Below are 21,346 nucleotides of genomic sequence, written 5' to 3'. Positions count from 1 at the left end.
GTAATCTGCCTCCTTCCACTTTCTTTTTAAGGTAAAGTAAATGAAATTAGATTTGTTCACAGCATTTTATGGCATCCCGTCATATACTGAGAGTTGCCATGGGGTGCTGAAAACCTCCCTGAGCTAATAAGGCAATTCAGCACATCACCTCCCTGCCCCCTGCTCCCTCTTCAAGGGTTTGCAGTGCTCTTGAAGAAAAATAATTGTGAATCTGACCCCAGTTGATTTGAACACTTGGATGCTTTGGTGATACGTGTCTTAGATTTACGTATATCTTCCAAAGTGCCAAGGTTAAACAGGAAATTAAAATACAACCAGTGGCTGTCGTTCTCTTATAAGACATAATTGGGTACACCTAAAAATTTGATGAAAGGGAATTGCTTCTTTCCTCTCCTCTTCTATTATTTATCAAACTACACTGACATATCGTTCATTACGTTAATAGCAAAGAAATGCCTCTGTGCCCTCCTGCAGTAAAGTTTCCCCCCTTAAGATGAGCTGTTACAAAACCTCTGGCTGCATCTCTTGGCCCATTCTCAGGAGCTTGTGCTGGATCAGGGCTTGGAGACTACGGCCCATGGGTCAAATGGTTCACTGACTGTTTCTGTTTGACCCACAATCTAAGAATCACTTTTACATGTTTAATTGGTTGAACAAAATCAAAAGAAGAATGATTTGACATGAGAAAATTACATGAAGTTCCCTTTTCATTGTCTATAAAGTTTTATTGGAACCCAGACAAGCTCATGTGTGTCTATACGGATGTGTTTTCATGATTTAACAGCAGTTGAGTGGTTGTGACAAAGGCTGTATGGTCCACGAAACCTAAAGTATTTACTGTTTGGTGAAGAAATTTGCCGATACCTGAGCTAGATCAAAGGATTTCTGCATTTCTCCTTAGAGTAACTAGCTGGGTTAAACCCTCATAATTTCCAAGTGAAATTGGGCCAAACAAGGAATCCACTGTGCCAGTTGTGGATAATTGGGCCTTAGGGGTCGGTGGCAGTTCCCCCCACCCCAGCATTGAGGGCCTGTTTATTCATCTCCTTGACCATTGTGGAACAGCAGTTATTTCAAGATGATAATTTTGTTTCTTTGTTTTTTACCTATAAATTATTACTTTTTAAAAAATTTTTTATTGAAGTAGAGTTGATTTACAATGTTGTGTTAATTTCTTTGGTACAGCAAAGTGACTCAGTTGTACATATATTTTTTTTCATATTCTTTTCCATTATGGTTTGTCACAGGCTATTGGATATAGTTCCCTGTGCTATGCAGTAGGACCTTGTTATTTATCCATCCTATATATACTAGTTTGCATCTGCTAAACCCAAACTCCCACTCCATCCCTCTCCCACCTCCACACCCTTGGCAACCAGGTCTGTTTTCTGTGTCTGTGAGTCTTTCTTTGTTTCGTAGACATGTTGATTTGTGTTGTATTTTAGATCCCACATACAAGTGATATCATATGGTATTTGTCTTTCTCTGTCTGACTTACTTTGCTTTAGTGATAATCTCTAGGTTCATCTGTGTTGCTACAAATGACATTATTTCATTATTTTTGATGGCTGAATAATATTCCATTATATATATATATATATATATATATATATATATATATATACACACCACATCTTCAACATGATAATTTTGAAATGATGCCAGGAAGTGTTGTTTTTGTGCCATATGTTAATGACTTGTGGTGGGTTATCATTTCCCATTCTCTAAAGATTTTTAATAGCTAACACATTAATTACATGCTGTTTTCCTGCATAAAATTGCAGTGGTACCTTAAGGGTAGGTTATGAAGGTTAAGAAGTAAGGCTTGATCATCTGAAAGCAGTCACCTCCTGACCTCTGGGTGGGAGTTAGTAAATGTTGTGAGATCACGAACATTTATGTCATTCATTTGTCCACAGTGTTGGGAGAATGGCATCCTCTTGTGCCGGAAGATTGCAGAGCAGTACGAAAGTTATTATGATTATAGAAACCTGAGCAAGATGAGGGTAAGGTACCTGGATGCATCCTAATCGTGTTACGGAATCCTTTCTGCTTAGCTTTCCAATATGGCGCAATGAGATTAGCTTTGTGATAGTCTTGATATGTCTTGCAGAAAGCTTTTTAAAGATGCCTTTCCTCTGAAGCATACTCCTCTATTTATACAGAGAAATAGCATGTTGATCTGTGTGATTTTTCTGATTAATATACAGAAAGGGAGCCCTTGATCTATTCTAAACGCATCTGACGTATGAATATAAAATTTAACCCAAGATAAGTACTTTCAGTTTGTTGAGGAAACTCGCTACACTATTAGAAGAGCTTGCCACTTGAACACAAATCTCTGTAACAATGTACCATTCTTAGTCCCATAATCTGCACAGCAAAAGAGTAAAAATGACTAGCTGACACGTTTTTAACTATTTGGGGGTTAACTTCTATAGGTGTCAAATCTTTTTCACTTCAGAAATATGTTTTTATTTGCTAAACTGAAACCAAGGTCTTAGTACCCAAGAGCCCAGGGAGTCTAATATTTTGTGTCCCTGAACAAATGTTTTTATAACTTCTTTTATTTCAAATTCATGCAAGTCCCTCTGGTACTCCAAGTCCTATTCTTTAAAGTCATGAACATTTGGTGTCATCTTGTAACACTTAAGCTCTTCAGGGTTTCTAAAACAGGATCATCAGCTTTTATATATACATTTTAAAAAAAGACGATGATGTTTCCTTTTAATTCTGAGGTAGCAATTTAAGAGATGATCTCATAAACCTTTAACAGCTCAAAATCCCTTACACCACAAGTAACTTTTTCAGCTGGCGGGAGCTGGCCCTGTACTTTGGGCGTAGTATTTCATGTCAGCAGTTCATCGATATTTCTCCTAACATCAAAACCAAGGAGGAAAAGCCTTGTTTTAACTTCAGTCCATCATGCGGGCGCTGGCAGGCACTGCAGTTTTATATAAAAATGTGTTGTGCTTCTCTTGGCATCCTGTCCCTGGAATAGAATCGAGGTTACAGTGTTTACCCATTAGAACCCTTGGGTGCCATAGTCACTAAGATTTTTATAAACCCAAAGCATTGCACTTCATGCCAACTGCTCTTTGGGGGGCTGTTACTGGGGGTGGGGGAAGGGGGAATGTTTTCAAGTGAAATATTAGTCTTTCTGTGGAAACCCTGGGGATGATAATACCATGAATGGGGAACCATAAGCTTTATGTACTTCGTAGTTCCAACCTTGTCAAAGACACATTTAAGAGCTTTCAGCCCAGACAGCACTTTGCACTATGGGCCTCCTTTGGTTTGGTTTATTGGTTTATCCCTGTCCAACCTGTACAAGGTTGCACCTTCCAAATGTCCCAAATTACCATGACCCAGGAAAACCAAATCCACAGGTGAGTACGAGAATTCTCCAGAATTTGCCTCTAACAGTTCATGTTAATTTTTATCTTACTGTGAAGAAAATATTTCCTCGATAGACCAGGTGCATAGAAATCATTCTCTCTGGTAAGAACATATAATAACATACTCGATCATTTAAAGCAGGGGTCGGGAAACTGCAGCCTGTGTGCCTCGCAGAATTGAGTGATTGTGACAGGGACCATGTGGCCTGCAAAGTCTAAAATATTTATTGCCTGGTCATTTACAGAGTAAGTTTGCTGATCCCTGCCTTAAAGCACAGAAAGGGAGTCAAACCTTCTTTTCTGCAAACTGAACTAAAGTGATGTTCTCCTTTTTATAGAAGAAATATCCTCTTCTATAAAGTGGTAGAGCTAAAAGATGAGATAAAATGATTAAAATTTCCCCTGTTCTTTGCCAGATGATGGAAGCCTCTTTGTATGACAAAATTATGGACCAGCAACGTCTTGAACCAGAGTTCTTCAGAGTTGGATTTTATGGGAAGAAATTTCCATTTTTCTTAAGAGTAAGTAATATACTCTTTAATTGGCCTTTATACTTCCAATATAGATATCCCAATCAAGCAAACTAAGATCTGAATGACATTTTATCCTTTTAAGACAGGGTAAAATAACGTCATGAGATTTTCTTTTAACTTTGTAGTTTGCAAACACACTCGTCTAGTAATTTCCCAAGATTCCAAATAATCACTTGATTTTTCTTCTTAAGTTTCTAAGCTTACTATATCTCATGAGCAGTCTCTGGAAATTACAGTTGCTTCCCCTGTGTGATAGAGAGTCTCTCTTCAGAATGCGGTTTCCGTAGAGTTAACATTGAATAGAAGTGGCTGGAGTTGCAGAAAACAGCAGTTTCACATTATATGCAAACTCTTCCTCCAGAATCACGTGAAGAGCATTTTTTGGCCTAGTCGATTCTGTGAAAAGCTAAATGGCACCCAGCAAAGAGATGCAATTTATTGCTAGTAGAAACTATTTCTACAAAGGAAAATTTTCCAGACTCTCTAAGGTACCTACTGGATAGTAAAATACTTGATTCCATTCTCACCATTGTTCACACTGTACCGAGTAGTCTCTTATGTGCTTGAATACTTATATAACATTTCGATAAGTAACATCCCACTTACACTTGCTTGCCTAAAAGCATTGGTTGGGAGAGGGAATTCACCTCCCCAGGCAACTAAGGAGAAGTATCGAGGATAATTTTGTAACACTGAGTGAATTCATTACAAACTTGAAATCTCAATATACAAATATTTTGGTATTTATGTTGCCCTAAATACCTTGCTTTAACTGTTAGTACCTATGGATAGATACAGGATGGGGGTACTTGAAAGCGAACAGAGAGAAGAAAGATTTGACTTCATTTTTTCTTTAATAATCATTAACTTACCTGCCTTTCAGAATAAAGGTTTAATATATATAAAACCTTTATTCATACATATATATAAAATACCCAAACACCATAGGCAAAGATTGATTTAGTATTACATAGAACAAATGCTCAAATAACAAATCAATCATCTTTAGCTGATTGAAATGACCGTGTATTTGGGTGCCACGCAGACATAAGTAAAATCTCTTTGTTGGATTAAAGAGGAGCCACGTGACATACCCGGTCACATCGTTGGCTCTGCAGATGGACCTGCCTGAAGACAAAGGAAAACTTGATTCCAGATACAAAATAGCGGCAAACTCAGAACACATGCTGAATTTGAAAGACTACATCTTGAAAATGGACATGCTGGTCCTAGGCTGTCGTCAGCCACCCGCCACAGAGTACACAGGGCCTGGGTCCAAGTTCTGAGGGGAAGGAAGGACGTTCTAGAGCTGTGAGCTGTACAAAGGGCCGAGACCCCACAGGAGGGTCCAGACGTGACTCTGCTACTGCAGATCCCCTTCCTCTCTTGGCTCAAAATCATGCAAAGATGGTGTTTTCTTATCGTACTCAGGGCTACCTGATCCATTATGCACAGTAGATACAGTGTTTAGAGACCATATTATTCTTAGATGGCCCATAAAACTGTTTTAATTTCTTTTAAAAATCAGAAGAAAAAAAGTGAACTTTTTTTTTGATTTTTTTTTTTTGATGTGGACCATTTTTAAAGTCTTTATTGAATTTATTAAAATATTGCTTCTTTTTTTTTTTTAATGTTTTGGTTTTTTGGCCATGAGGCATGTGGGACCTCAGCTCCCCGACCAGGGATGGAGCCCACACCCCCTGCATTGGACGGTGAAGTCCTAACCACTGGACTGCCAGGAAAGTCCCAGAAAAAAAGTGAACTTTTAGGTTAAAGAAAATGTTATAGTATATATTATAATGTATATTATACATTAGATTATTATTCATCTATTTGTCTTTATACCAAATGAGTCATACAATATGATTTTTAATATTTTTTATAGAGAAAGCAGCCCACAAAAGTGTTGTAGCCCTGATCAAATTCTGAATTCAGCTAGCAAGTATATTAGGAAGTATCCTAGATGTCTATCTAGTATGTGCAATTAGTGTTAATTAAAAGTGTAAAAATCAGAAGCAGTTTAGGAGCCATAATTTTAAAGGGAATTTAGCAAATTAGAGGACTGCATCAGCTAATAAAATGAATTTTGTTAAAAAGTCAATTGGAATAAATCAATCTCTGTATCACTGTTCTTTTGAAAACAGTTTTTCTAGAAATAAATGGCATTTCCTTCAAAATGAAAGAGAAGGGTCACCCTCTATTGGTTTCTAGAGAGCACTGTACCCTTTGGAATCATGAAGCTAGACCTTTTTTTAGGAAATCAGATTCTAGTCTGTTCTTTGATTTAAAAACAAATATCAACATTAAAAATTTCCTTTCATTGTTTGATCAACTTCCAGAAAATGTTTAAAGCTCACATAAATTAATATATTTATATGATAGTATGATCAAAGTAGGGTTTTTTTACCCTCATGGAAAATGGGTTCTTTACTGACAATGTTTTATATGCATAGAATATGTTTGAATAATGATTTGTCTAAGGAGAATGACTGAGGTCAAGGATGGGAAAAAGATTTACTTTTTATTGTATGCCCTGTGCTCTTTGGGAATTCTTTATACCACAGGTATGTATTTCCTTTAAAAAAAAAAAAAAGACGATTAAAAAAAAGTAAGTATTAATAAATATGACCCAGCAATTCCACTCCTAGTGTGTATAATCAGGAGAATTGAAAACATAAAGCCACATAAAGACATGTACACGAGTATTCAAAGCAGCATTATTCATAATTGTCAAAACAAGGAAATTGTCCAAATGTCCATCCACTGATGAATGGATAAACAAAATAAGGTACAGCTATACAATGGAATATTCAGCAATAAGAAAGGAACGAGGTAATGAGATATGCTACAAAACGGTTGAACCTTGAGAAAATTATAAGTGAAAGAAGCCAGTCACAAAAGGCCACGTGTTATGTAATTCCACTTATATGAAATGTCCAGAATAGGCAAATCTATGGAAACAGAAAATAGATTAGTGGTTGCCAAGGACTGAGGGGAGGGGAACTAGGGAGTGACTGCTAATGGGCATGAGTTCCTTTTTGAGGTAATGAAAATAATCTGAAATTAGGTAATGCTGATTGTTGCACAACTCTGTGAATATACTAAAAGCAACTGAATCGCATACTTCAAAAGCGTGAATTTTCTGGTATGTGAACTGCATCTCAGTAAAGCTGTGGTTTAAAAAAAAGAAGCATTGATGGAGGAAATGCTTAATTCCTCTTTATTTCTCAGAAACTCAAATATCAGACGCAAAATTTATGTTTATTCCAAAATGATTTCTTAATACCACTGAATGACTTTACACTTAGAGGAACACCCCTGATTTTATAAATTGTTGTGATGTATAAGCATTTTTTTAGAACTGTTTCAGTTTTTTGAGTATTCAGATATTTATTTGGGGACTTCTGTAAGATGCAGGAAGGTATGTATTATCTTATTAAGCAAATTTATTATCTTTTTTAAAAAGTTTATTTTATATTGGAGTATAGTTGATTTACAATGTTGTATTAGTTTCAGGTGTACAGCAAAGTGATTCAGTTATACATATACATACATCTATTCTTTTTCAGATTCTTTTCCCATACAGGTTATTAAAGAGTATTGAGTTGAGTTCCCTGTGCTATACAGTAGGTCCTTGTTGATTATCTTTCGAGTAGAAAAAAAGCAAATAATACAGCATCAGAATGTATGACTTCTATCAAGAAAGTTTTAAATATAGGATTGTTTGGGGAGTGGTCTTAATTTCTATGGAGTCTGTCTTAGCTTGTGTTTTTCAAAGGATCGTGATTTACTGAGAGGCTTGTGGGGAATTGTGGCAGGTTCTCAGCACCCAGTCCTGCTGTTGTTTCCTCTGCGTGCCTGCAGCTGCTTTTTTCTCAGCTGCAACCCCGAGCCCTCTGCCCACGGGTGGTTTTTAACTTCCTCACTTTGGCCCAGACTTCTTCCTCGGGGCATTTGACGCAATCACAGAAACCTCACAGAGCTGAGAAACACTGAGACCCTTGGGCCTTAACTCCCCAGACCACAAATCACTGTATTTCTTAAAGATCTGCAAGGCACGTTATCCCACAATCTTTCTTGGTCTCAGTAGCTCCTAGGAGTTTTTCCTGGACGTACCAGGCCACGTTCAGAACAGAGAGAGCTCAGGCCTTGGACTCAGACCTGAGCTTAAATCTCATACAAAGTATGTAACCATTTTGATCCTCGGTTCTCAATTATAAAATGGGGGGCGGAGGTAACAACCTCTCAAGTTTATTTGAGTTAAATAAGGTATGTGCAGAGAGCCTAGTCAATGATTGTGCTCAACAATTATAATTTCATTATTATTAAACTGTCAGAAAGAGTTCCTCCTTATCGATAACCGAATCATAAAGGCACTTGTTAGAAACGTGCCCATCTCTCCAGCTCTGTGGCCTCCATCAAGGATGACCTTCACCATTCTTTCCTCAGTGAGAGAGAGTCCTAACCACAGAATGTTTATACATATTGTAAGAACAAAACCAAAAACAGACAAAAATTTAGCAAGACCTTAAAAGTCCCAAATCTTAGCTTCAGCCAGTTAACAGGATTCCTGGCTACAGAAGGCTGAGCTGAGTTGGAAGCATCCTGTACCAGCCCTGTTGAGAACTGGAATGCAGACAGGCCTAGTCTTCCTTTATACGGAAGGATCTAGGAATGAACGTGTTACGGGTGATCTCAGTGACCTTTGTAGAAAGAGTTCAGTAAAATGTATTTTTAGAGATTGCACTCACTTTGCTTTCTTCCAAATTGAAAATTTATCCACTTAACTTGATATCCAGTTTATGAAAATAATCTGTAACGCATGTGTTCGCTAACATTGGAGGGAACAGGATTGCTTTGTTTTGCGCTTTGGTGCTCTGAGAATCAGACGCCCCTTTGCACCTCATGCAGGTGAACCCAGAAGAGTGAGGCATGCTACTGGAACTTATTAAAAGCAATAGAGAGTTATGCTCATGACCTTTGCTCTGCATTTTTAATATTTGGGTAAATTCTTTAGACTGTTCCAGTGTATTTTTTTGGTTATAGTCTATTGATGTTGGGCCTATGCTTAGTTACCGCCACTGTCATTTATTTTGGCTTCTCTCTGTAATTAAAGCACCCAATTTTATGGTCCTAATTTTTTTTTTTTTTTTCTGATTTCACCTCCAGAATAAAGAGTTTGTGTGTCGAGGGCATGACTACGAAAGGCTGGAGGCCTTCCAGCAGAGAATGCTGAACGAGTTCCCCCACGCCATCGCCATGCAGCATGCCAACCAGCCCGACGAGACCATCTTCCAGGCAGAAGCTCAGTGTATCCACACCTAGAAGGGCTGGATTCCAGTTAGATCACACTGGCCTTTAGCTGCAGAGCATTTTCATGCAGGTGGTTCAACTACCGATCCCTTTTCAGTAGCTCTGTTCTTATGCTCCCTCTTTCTCATCGTCTTAATTTTAGGTTAGCTCCTTCCAGACAGAATTATGATACTTATTCTCATGATTTAGTTGAAAAGAAATCCCTTAAGGATTCTGTTAAAGAATTTTCCTCCTTTTAGTTACAACTTTTCTTATCTCAGCCCTGCTTTTAAAGCTTCTTTTTAGGGATTTCCCTTAGAATAATTTTCCCCTGGCATCCCCTGTAGAAACTACTTGAATTCAGTTCAAGGAAATGATAGCACTATGTTTATTGGGACATATCATTACCCCCTTTTCCCTTGCTATTTTTATTCTGGATGGAAGGGGAGAGGGTCCCCCACCCCCCCACCCCGTATCTTCCAGGGACTCTTAGCCATGGCATCCTGGACAGCACTTCATCATTTAATAATTGCCGTATAATTGACACTCCCATTGTCTAAACATGAACAACTCAACTGAAATTACACAGGCATTAGAGGCAAAGGGAATTCACCTCAGCACTCTTTTCTGAATTCCTCTGTCTTTTTCTGAAACTGATGATCTTAAAGAAGACCAGAAACTCCCCCTGAAAATTACAGATGCCATTTCAAAGTAGAAACTTAAATGCACCAGAAGCAAGAAGTTATGTAAGGAAAAAATTTTACTATCCTTCTTTGAATGAGAAGAGAAGAAGGTAAACATACAAGTAAATATGATAGCCTTTAAAGTAGTTTTTAAAAGTATCAACTATAACTAAACACTCTGCTTGTCAATACAAGATTTGAGAGAGTGGATACCACAAACGTGGGAAGGCTGGAGACAGGAGCATATGAGTTACTATCAGTACTGGTTACTATCTTCGGTTGCATGGGTATTTGTACATTGTTTTACAAGCAGATTTTAAAAAGACCATATGTGCACTAAAGATCAGAGTGTCTCACGACCAAGGATTAAAGTTAAAACAATCCTGAGTATGTGAGATCCAAGCCATTCCCACCCACCCCCAACCAAAAAGAAAAAAAAACCAATGATAAATAAATTCACAGGACACAGAAATTTCAAACTGATACTTTGTCAGAATCACCTATGTAAAACTACTTTAAGGCTTGTAGTTTGAGAGGTGATTTGCTATGAACCGAGTTCTTGGTGCCTTCTTGGCAGTTTTGACTTGGCTTCAAATAGAAACACCAGATTGTTCCCCAGCCTCTTCTCTCTGCCACAGCTCAGCTCGAGCCAGACTTCCACGGAGTTTGCCAAGTCAGGTTCCCTCCTTGACTCTTGAATCCTAGATTTGCAGATATATGCCGTGACTCCCATCCCGGACAGCCAGGAGGTCCTGCAGAGAGAGGGTGTCCCGGACAACATCAAAAGTTTCTATAAAGTGAATCACATCTGGAAATTCCGCTACGACAGACCGTTTCACAAAGGCACTAAAGATAAAGAGAATGAATTCAAGGTACTAGGCCGGTCTTGTGAGACGCGGTTTCCTCAGATAGACTGTGAACTCCTGGGGGCAAAATGCTTGATAAATATTTACTCAGGATAGAGTCAAGTGATAAAGCTAGAAGGGACCAGAAATCATGTGGTCTAGTTCTCAAACTCTACCATGTATCAGGGTGACATGGGGTGCTTTCTCATCAAGCAGATTTCTTAGCCCAGGAATTCTGACTCATTGGGTCATAGAGGAAGCCCTGAAGTTTATGACGATTCTAATGGCAGTGGTCCTCGGTCCAGTTTTTGAGCTCTCATGATTCATCTCAGTCCTCTCATTCAGTCACGTTTAACCAACTGTGGGAACCTCAGGATATTTATTCTCAGTTACAAGAGACTGCCATGAGCAAAGGATACTGAAGGAACAGGGGATTCTGAGACAGAACCACTGGGGAGCCTGCTGGTGCAGTGGGAGAGTCCTGTGCTATCTTTTGCTGCATTTTCTTATTAGAACGGTGTGTAACTAGGACTTCTGAGAGGACCCAGAATGAAAACAAACCATAGACTGTTTGCATGGGTTGAGTTCTCCATCCTCAGCAGTTCCGATATGCCTGGGCAAGGTTTCTCACAGCCACCCTGGGGGAAAGGGGCAAGATTGTTCCACCGATAAACTATAATCTGCTCTTTCCTTGTTAACAGTGACAGAGTGAGACCTCACAGATCCCCAGTAAGTCAGTATTTCCCCCTAAACAGAGAATGTAAAATGAATGTAGGATTGTGGGTGACCTGGCTTAATTTCTTTCATCACAACATCTCTACTTAAGCTGGGAGATGTTCTCCTATCAGCTGTGATTGTCTGATGTGAACTTGCCTTGTCACCCCTGCCTAAGTGTCAGTCCCCAGTGCTCCCAGCAGTAACTTCAGGAGTTACTCACAGCCAAGTGATCAGAGGGAAAGCTGGATAGTTTTGCAGTGTTTTGATAGGACTGAGCAAAGCATAGTCCTTTGGGCGAGGAGGTTGATGGGTTAAATATCAAGGCCAGGAAACCACTGGAAAATAGCACTAGGATGTTATTGAAAAGATCCATGACCATTTTCTAATCCTTTTGGATACCTTAATTTTTCTTTTGGCCTTCCAAAACCAATTAAAGATCATTAATGTGTAATATAGTTTTCATTGCAAGTTTCCGGTAGGTAAAAAGTCCAAGATCCACCAGAGCTGGACAGATGACTTGCTCAGAGTGGCGTTCTAATCACCCCAGACGCTGCACTAGAACCCGCACCTTCTGATGCCGTCTCCATTGCTTTTTCCGCTGCACCACATTTCCTCTTGGCCATCACGTGAAACATTTATCAGTGTTGTAGCAACCCTCCTAAAATAAGTAAATGAATCTGGCTCCTTACTCCTGTGCTCACAGCCCTCAGCATCTGGCTCCGAACTGCCCTTGCACGCACCCACCCTCCCTGTCAGCTCCGGCAGCACCGAGCTTCTCCCTCCCTCTCCTGCCATGCCCTTTCACAAGCCGCCCTTTCACAAGCCGCTCGCATCTCTGCGCCTGCTGCTTCCTGCTGCCTGCACCGTCTCCCCCGCTCTCTGCCTGGCAAACTCCTACTCACTCTTCAAAATTCCACTCACGTGTCACCTCCTCTGAGAAGCGCTGTCCTCCTCCCACAGGTTGCTGGGCACGCCTGCTTTCTCCTCTGTTTTCCCCCCAGCACCTGGAGCATTCCTTTCTCCTCTCCCTGAACCCTTCTGGATCTGCTTACCCCCCTGTCACCAGCAGAGCACGCGGGGCCCCTGTCACCAGGCCTCTGCCCTATTCATTGCAGTAGGTCTTGGCTGGCACAAAGAAATCCTTCCATTTGTCGTTGCTGTTGAATAAATGGCTCTATTTCAGGAATTTTGTCAAGTTTATTATCCATGCAGGAATATGCTTTGTTTAAGTAAGAAACATGAGGCAGAGATGCAGAAGCCTCCAGAAGCCTGGTTGACAAAAGAGAAAGTCGTCATCAACAGCAGCTCTTACCAAAGGCAGCCATGGTTTCACGTGTCACGAGGGTGCTCATCCTGGCCAGGGGAGCCCTGGCTCTTACATACAGATCCTCCTGTATCACAGCAGTGAATATCGGCACGAGAAAACGTGGCACAGTGCCTGTAGCAATGGAGAAGTCGGAAGTTCTAGTGCAGGGGTCCTAGGGGCAGCTCTACAGGTGATGGGAATGTAGCTTTGAGCAGGTCACATGCCCCTTGGAGACTTAGTGTTGTCATCTTTAAAACAGAAAGATCAGGCTATGTGATTCCTAAAGCCCTTTCCTCCTTGAGGATTCTGTTATTCTAATCCGTGTCGAATAGCTGATACTACTACTTACCTCTTCCAAATAAAAATGGCTAGACCCCTTGCAGAGTGGAGAGAGTTTAAATTAGAAACTTAGGGGAAGTAGTAAAGAAAATAATGTGATGACCTGTTTTTATATTTTTAAGCATGCTGTCTGGAGTAGATGATCTATTCTACATAGAAAAAAGTTTCAGGTGATATACAATGAAATTTACATAAGCTTCAGTGTGTCTTACTGTGATAGCTTCCTGAGTGCAAAGGGGTTGCTGAAGTACTGGAATGAATACTAAAGAAAAGCTGACAAAACCGAAAACTTGATAAAACTGAACGGCAAACAGTCATAGCTCAGTAACTAGAAAGAAAGGTAACTCGGGGACTTAATTTGTTTTGTATTTCATAGAGTCTCTGGGTGGAGAGAACATCATTATACTTGGTGCAGAGTTTACCCGGAATTTCCCGCTGGTTTGAAGTGGAGAAGCGTGAAGTGGTAAGGATCAGAGCTTATTCTCAAGGACTTTCTCATCACCTGGTGTCAGTCTGTATATTTATTGCTTCTGCTTGGGACTCGAAGTCCCTGGAAACACTCATAGTAAGTTAGTGAATGTTTGTGATATTTATTGACCGCTATGACCAAAGCTGGAAGGGGAACATTACCATTGACCTAGCCCAGCCAGTCAGAGGGATTCCTCAAAAATAGCTATGACTGCAGCATGTCAACACCTCGGGCCCTTGAGTTAGAAGAACTGGAATTCCAGCTCTCCTAACTACTCTAGCTGTGTGACCTTCACTGCTTACCTTCAGTGCCAGGCCACTGGAAGAAAGTTATCTACATTAACTTATTTAATCACCATACCAAAGCTACAAGGTATGTATTCTTTTTTGTTTGTTTTGTTATACACATTTATTTTACTTTCGGATTCCACATATAAGTGGTAACAGAGTATTTGTCTTTCTCTGTCTGACTTATTTCACTAAGTATAATACCCTCTAGGTCCATCCACATTGTTGCAAATGGCAGAATTTCATTCTTTTCTATGGCTCAGTAATATTCCGTTGTGTGTGTGTAGATATATATATATATATCTCAAATCTTCTCTATCCATTCATCTGTGGCTGGACACTCAGATTGCTTGTATATCTTGGCTATTGTACACAATGCTGCTATGAACATTGAGGTGCATGTATCTTTTTGAATTAGTATTTTCATTTTCTTTGGCTATATAGCTAGGAGTGGCATTGCTGGATCATATGGTGGTTCTGCTTTTAGTTTTTTGAGGAACCTCCATACTATTTTCCAAGGTGATTGAACCAATTTACATTCCCACCAGCAGTGGACTAGGGTTCTCATTTCTCCATATCTGAGGTATGTATTCTTATCCCCATTTTCACAAGTTTTGACAAGAGGTTAAAAGCCTTTGCCAGAGGTTCCATAGCAAGATATTGAAAAAAGATAAACTCGAACCCAGATTTTTCTGACTCCAAAGCCAGTTATGTTTATCACTTCTAGCCTTATAAGGCAACATGAAGCCAGTGTCAAGCCCCAGCACAGTATCTGACACACAGTACGTCCATGCTGTCACAGTTCACAGTAGAAGGGATGCTGCTGTGTTAGTCTCCCTGGGCACCAGTGGAGAAATCAGTAGGTGTCATTATAGAACCTGGAAACCACAGCACCCAAGAAGCCTTCGGGTTGTAAAGCACACCTCCCAGCTCCAGTCCCCAGTTGTGGAAACAGAGAGAGCAGTTGCCGAAGGTAGCCACATCCGGACTGAGACCCCGCCCCGTGCCTGGGCTGCTCTTCAAGCTGCCAGCACCTTGCTGTCAGCCACAGCCCTGCAATCTCAAGCATCCCTTCTCCCACCCTTGGTATATCCATTATGTCTCGGGCCAGCCACTGTCCTCTGGCTGATAGAAAATGTGCCAATTGTGAAAATACCATTTAACCCCTTCCTTTTTTTAAGTAACAAGCCCCCTCTGTCAATCAATAAGAAAGAGCAGTTCTTGCCCAAATTCTCTTCCAAGAATGGCTTATCCTACCTGAAATCTCTCTAAGCATTGAAGCCACCCTCAGCTTATCCTACTCAATCACACTAAGGATTTAATGGCATCTTCATTTTGCTGGGTGGAAAAATTCATACAGCTCCCTTAACAAATTGAACTCAGTCCAGCAGATTACATCAGTGTGGTTGTGTTCTTGTCAGGTCTGAGTCAAGGGTCCACAAAGCTGGTTGCTTACATGGTGGACCCTGCAGCCTTCGCGGAAGAGGAGAGGCTGCTGACATCAGTGCTCAGAAAGTCTTATTGTTATGCTTCCTGCTGAATGGCATGGGCCCAACCCACAGAGATGTTCTTAGTCACCCATGCTGCATTAATGATTCAGAGAGCTTTGTCAGCTACTTGCTACCGAGAGCATTAAATTCTGTGACACTCACCAATGTTCCTAACCTTGGAAATATTATATACACACACACATACACCCCGCTAATAAAAAGCAGCATGGGGATAATGATTAAAGGAGCATTACAAAACACAACCTTTCAAACATCAGCTGCCTACTTTATTAGAATATGCAATCTTATATTCTGTCAAACAGAACAAACCCAACTGGGCCATTTTGTTCCCTGAACACAGCCCACTTCTGACAACCTCATGTCTTTCGCTTATTCCCACTGCCTGGCATGTCCCCACCTTCTATTAAAGCTGGTTTACTGCTTTAATTCCTAGTGTGGAAGGTCCTGAAGATCTGGGCACAGAGTAGGTACTCAATACATATATGCCACACTGAATTGAAATTCCTTATGTGCCATGCCAGAATCTAAAAGATTCTGAACACCAAAAGATGTTTTCACATCTTGAGGATTACATAATATACTATATGCACCCTATGTTACCTTTCTAAAATCAGAAATATTCTGAGTTCTGAAAACATGTAGCAGCAAAGATTTCAGATGCGACTGTGGGCCTTTATTCTCTAAATCGTAACCCCAGAACATATTATTGAACATATTCTCCCATTCTTTCAAAGATGATAATGCCTTTGAACAATTGTTTCCTCAGTAATTGTTTTTATTGTTTTCAAAACAAACAGGATCTTTATTTTTTTGATTAAAAAGTAAGCTTATTTAAAAAATTTTAAACAAGATGAAAAAGCTATAAAATAGAATGTACAAATAATGATTTTTTAAACTCTAAAGATAATGACAATCATCATCACAGTTCACATCATATCCGTCAGAAAATCGTGTGGCTCTATGGTACTTTCAAAATTACCCAGAATCTGACTACCCCTCACCTCCCTACTGATAGTGCCATCTAGTGCCTGATTTCTGCAGTAGTGTAAGAGGTCACCTTGTGCCCTCCTGCCCTCCCCCTGCTGCAATCACTTCTGTACACAGCCCCAGTGTCCTTTTTAAACTAAAGGTATATCAAATAAAAATAGAGACAATATATAATGAACCTGGTTTACCCATCATTTTATTTCACCAGCGATCAAAAAGGCCAATTTTGTTCCATCTACACCTCCCTCCATTCCCTTTCACACTGGATTATTTTGAAGTAAATCTCAGACATCATTTCAGCTATGTAAGAATATTTTAGTCTGTATATTAACCAAAAACATAACCATAATACCATTATTCCATCTAAAAATTTTAACAATAATTCCTTATCATAAAATATCCAGTTTATTCACAGTTCTCCAAGTCTTTATTTTATAGGTTTTTGTTTGTTTTTGTCATCTGTTGTTTGAATCTGGACCCAAATAAGGGCCACACATTGAAATTGGTTGAAATACCTCCTAGATCCTATTTGATCTGTAGGTTCCCCCGAATTAATTTATTTTCCTTGAAGTTTTTTTGTTGAAGAATCCAGGTTGTTTATCCTGAAGTGTTTCCTTAAGTATGGATTTTGCAGACTGTGAATCAGTGGGATCATTTAACATGTTTCTTCCTATTGTTTTTTTGTAAATTAGCAGTTAGATCTAGAAGCTTGATAAGATGTTATTTTGTTTTTATTTTTTATCTTTTCATTTTTTGCAAGACTACTTCATGGGTTGTGTTATATGCTCTGGTTGGCAGCCAGTGACGCTCGTTGCCCCCATCCAGTCATCTCTTAAGGGTTACAAAATGGTGGTATTTTATCGTTCTTTCTTTGTTTGTTGATTGGAATACTTCTGTAAAGAGAAACATGCCCTCATCACCGATTTGATTACCCTAAGGTATAGGAAAGGAAGGATAATGCTCTATTCTTTCCTTTTATTTACCAGTTTTCATGGTTTCTTTTTTTTTTTTTCCACACCACGAAGCTTGTGGGATCTTAGTTCCCCGACCAGGGATTGAACCCTGGTTCCTCATACAGAGGGTACCCTCAGCAGTGAAAGTGCAGAATCCTAACCACTGGACCACCATGGAATTGCCCTGCCAGTTTTCAAAATAATAATTTGGTTCCCTAACACCCTATAAAAGTGACCAAAGAGGGTTTTGTTTGGTTAGCTTGGGTTTTAGTATCAGTAGTAACTCATGGATTTAAACGTGTTTGTTTTGTTTCAATCCATTGCAATTATGACTCATTATTTTTCAAATTGTTCCACTTTGCCCATTGGGAGCCTCTTCAAATTGGTTCCTCAGTCTTTTTGACAGTATCCAAGTTGTCTTTGTTACTGAGCTAACACACAGACAGGACCGGTTTGTCAAGTCAAGCGTAGGAATCAGCATCAAGCTTTACTAATAACTTTTAGGCAATCAGGAGGCTCAGATGAAGCAGAGAGACATCTGAGACCTCAAGTCTTGTCCTCCACGTCCTTCTTCTCCACGTCAGTAATAATCCTGATTAAGAGACACAGTGTCCAAGTGAAGTTCACAGAGTTCCTCATACAAAGGGCACGTTTCAGTTATGAAACTTAAATTGTGAAATATTCCATTTTATACTCCAGAGAGTTGTCAAGCTTCTCTGGGACATTCTCTAGGGACGTGTGCCTTACGGACTCTGGGTTTATTTACTGTGAGCAATCCTTTAGCTGGGGACTTCCCGCTAAGGGCATTCCATGGATACCATCTCTTCCTCCTAGCAGTTAAGTCTTTTTATTTGAAGGTTCAATTGACAAGGAGATAAGACCAGGTCACCTGCTTTCTTTTCTGTTCCCAAAGGACATCACTCCAGTAAAGAGAGTGAATGGACCACAGGCCAGCTGCTCTAATGCCTTCCTCCAGCTGCCTTCCTTGCTTACTGGTATGGCTGGGTAGTCCAGGCTCACTTGTACAATCCTGCCCCAGACCCAAAAGCAACCATTTCTCCAATGACTCCTGATTCTTTTTAGTGGTAAATGGGAATTAAGGATCACAAACTGGGAATAAAGAAAAATAATTCCTTGATGAACATTTTTACACATTATTCTTTGCACACTTCTTTAATCATCTCCTTAGAATAATTTCCCTAGAAGTGAATTGAGCTATCAAAGGGTCCACAGTATAACCTGTGATTCATCGATCAGCAATGGCATGTATCAATTTATGCCCTGTCTGGAGTGTATAGCTGTTCTTGGGAATAACCATTTTCCCAGCATTCTCTTCAGCACTGGCTGTTGAATATTATTATTTTTTTATTTTATTTTATTTTTATTTTTATTTTTTGCGGTACGCGGGCCTCTCAGCGCTGTGGCCTCTCCCGCTGCGGAGCACAGGCTCCGGACGCGCAGGCTCAGCGGCCATGGCTCACGGGCCCAGCCGCTCCGCGGCACGTGGGATCTTCCAGGACCGGGGCACGAACCCGTGTCCCCTGCATCGGCAGGCGGACTCTCAATCACTGCGCCACCAGGGAAGCCCTGTTGAATATTATTTTAAAAGTTCCAAATAATAGATCAAAAATGATCACAGTAGGGTTGATTTTTTTTTTTTGGCATTTGTTGAGTGCTAGTGGAGATGATATGTTTTCATATATTTATTGACTCTTTTTTCGCGAATTTACGGATTATATTCTTTATGTAGTTTTCTTCAGTATTTGAGATATATTAATAATTCAGCTGAAATATATGTTGGAAATATTTTCCCAAGTTATTATTTGTTTTTTGTCTGTGTTATATCTTGTTTATTTTTTAAATTTCTTCATATTAATAGCATTTGAATCTATAATGTTGAGCATGAATTTTTTTAGCTATGGTCAAAAATACATAAAAGTCACCATCATAATCATGTTTAAATGTATAGTACAGTGGTATTAACTATAGCACTTTGTTGTGCACCATCCATTGAACAACCATTTCCCTTTCCCCCTCCCCCCAGCACCTGGCAACCACTGTTCTACTTTCTGTTTCTAAGATGTTTTGTTCACTTTTTAACTTTCAGTTCATCGGAGCTCTCAGACTTCTTCTTTATGATTTAGCTTTTGTGATCATAAAACAAAAGTTTAATGTCCTAAATAATTGGAAAATAAAATCCTGTTTACCACCACTCAGGTAAAGAAACAGAACATTGCCAGTAGCACCCTATAGGCCTCCCGTGTATCCTTTCCCAATTGCTACTCCCTCCCTTATCATAACTTTTATGGTATCCATTCTCTTGCTTCGTTTATTACCTATATATGCCTCTTTAAACAAGTCAGTTTAGTTTTGCCTGGTTTTGAACAGGCATACCTTGGAGATGGTGCGGGTTCAGTTCTAGACCACCACAATAAAGCAAGTCACACAGATTTGTTGGTGTCCCAGTGCATATAAAAGTGATGTTTATACTATACTGCAGTGTTTTGTGTGTAATAGCATTATGTCTAAGAAAAAATGTACATACCTTAGTTTAAAAATACTTTATTGCTAAAAGAATGCCAAAGCAATTACAATAGCAACATCAAAGACTACTGATCACAGATCACCATAACAAATATAATAATGAAAAAGTTTGAAATATTGTGAGAATTATCAAAATGTGACACAGAGACATGAAGTGAGCAAATGCTGTTGAAAAAAACGAGGCCAGTAGCCTTATTCAACAGAGGGTTCTGTGAACCCTCAATCTGTAAAACAACACAGCATCTGTGAAGCACAGTAAAGCAAAGTACAATAAAATGAGGTATGCCTGTATAACAGTGTCATACTATATATATTCTACTGTAACTTGCATCTGTCACTCAGTATTATTTGTAACATTAGTCCATGTTATTATATGTGACTTGTTTGTTTTCATTGCTGTAAAGTATTCCATTGTATCCTACAATATGCTTATGCATTCTATTCTTGATGGACATACAGATCTTGGAGATGATTATGAACACTTTTGTACATGTTTCCTGGTACACATGTACACAGATACTTTTCCTCAGATATATGTCTAGGAGTAGAATTGCTGGATCATAAAATATAATATATAGATATCTTCATCTTTAATACATAATCCCAAACTGTTTTCCAAAGTGATTGAACCAATTTGAACGTCCAGCAGCAGAAACTGAGAGATTCAGAGGCTCACATTCTCACTCTCATTTGCTAGTGTCATATTTATTTTTGCCATACTGGTGAGTGCTCAATAGTATGTCACTGTGGTATTATTTTTCACTTCTTTGATCACAGATGAGGTTCAACACTTTTCATATGTTTACTGGTCATTTGGGTTTCTTCCTTTGTAAAGTGGCTACTTCTTTGCCCATTTTTAATTCAGCTGTTTGCCTTTCTCTTAAATGGTTTATAAGGGTTCTTTATATATTCTGGACGTAGGCTCTTTGACGGTTTTACATGTTACAAATATCTTCTACTTTCTGGTTTATCTTTCCTTCTCCTTTATTGTGTCTTTTGATGAATGTATATCCTTAATTTTGACATAGTCAAATGATTCTAGTACTTTTCAGTGTTGGTTTAAGATGATCTAAGTGACCTTTAAAAACTTTCCTTAACTGAAAGAACCAGTATTGAAATGTGCTTACAGTAAGCTTGAATTATTGTACAGCTGAGAGCTTAGCAGGCCTTCTCTTCAAAGAGAACGTCAGTGACAATAACAGTCACAGTGCTATACATTTGAAGAGCACTTTCATCATTTTCACAATTAGGCCTCCCATAACCGAGAATTGTTAAGTCATTATGATTCTATTTGGCTCTCCTTCAACAAATAAATCCTGCGGCATATATGAGTATCTTATTTTCTATAACTCCCAACTGTGTGGCATCCTGTGCCACCTTATGGTGCTGTTATATATGCATATGGGGTTCATATGGGCATATGTTGCCTCTTCCCAACCAGACTGAAATCTCCTTGACATCAGAGGATCTGTAAATGCATCT

At 39.4% G+C, this 21,346-nt stretch overlaps 1 protein-coding gene across 1 annotated transcript in view; it reads left to right on the top strand.

The window, feature by feature from the left end:
• The window catches only part of DOCK4 (dedicator of cytokinesis 4), a 274,676-nt gene that overhangs the window by 236,017 nt on the left and 17,313 nt on the right, over positions 1–21,346 (top strand). Inside the window, 5 exon segments of the mRNA XM_065883569.1 lie at positions 1,920–2,006; positions 3,815–3,919; positions 9,101–9,242; positions 10,612–10,778; positions 13,490–13,576. Coding sequence (XP_065739641.1) covers positions 1,920–2,006; positions 3,815–3,919; positions 9,101–9,242; positions 10,612–10,778; positions 13,490–13,576 — 588 coding nt within the window.

The sequence above is a fragment of the Phocoena phocoena genome, chromosome 9 (genome assembly GCF_963924675.1).
Source record: "Phocoena phocoena chromosome 9, mPhoPho1.1, whole genome shotgun sequence".
Taxonomy (NCBI): domain Eukaryota; kingdom Metazoa; phylum Chordata; class Mammalia; order Artiodactyla; family Phocoenidae; genus Phocoena; species Phocoena phocoena.
The sequence above is the reverse complement of the archived record's forward strand: the minus strand, read 5'-3'. Positions and strand labels throughout refer to the sequence as shown.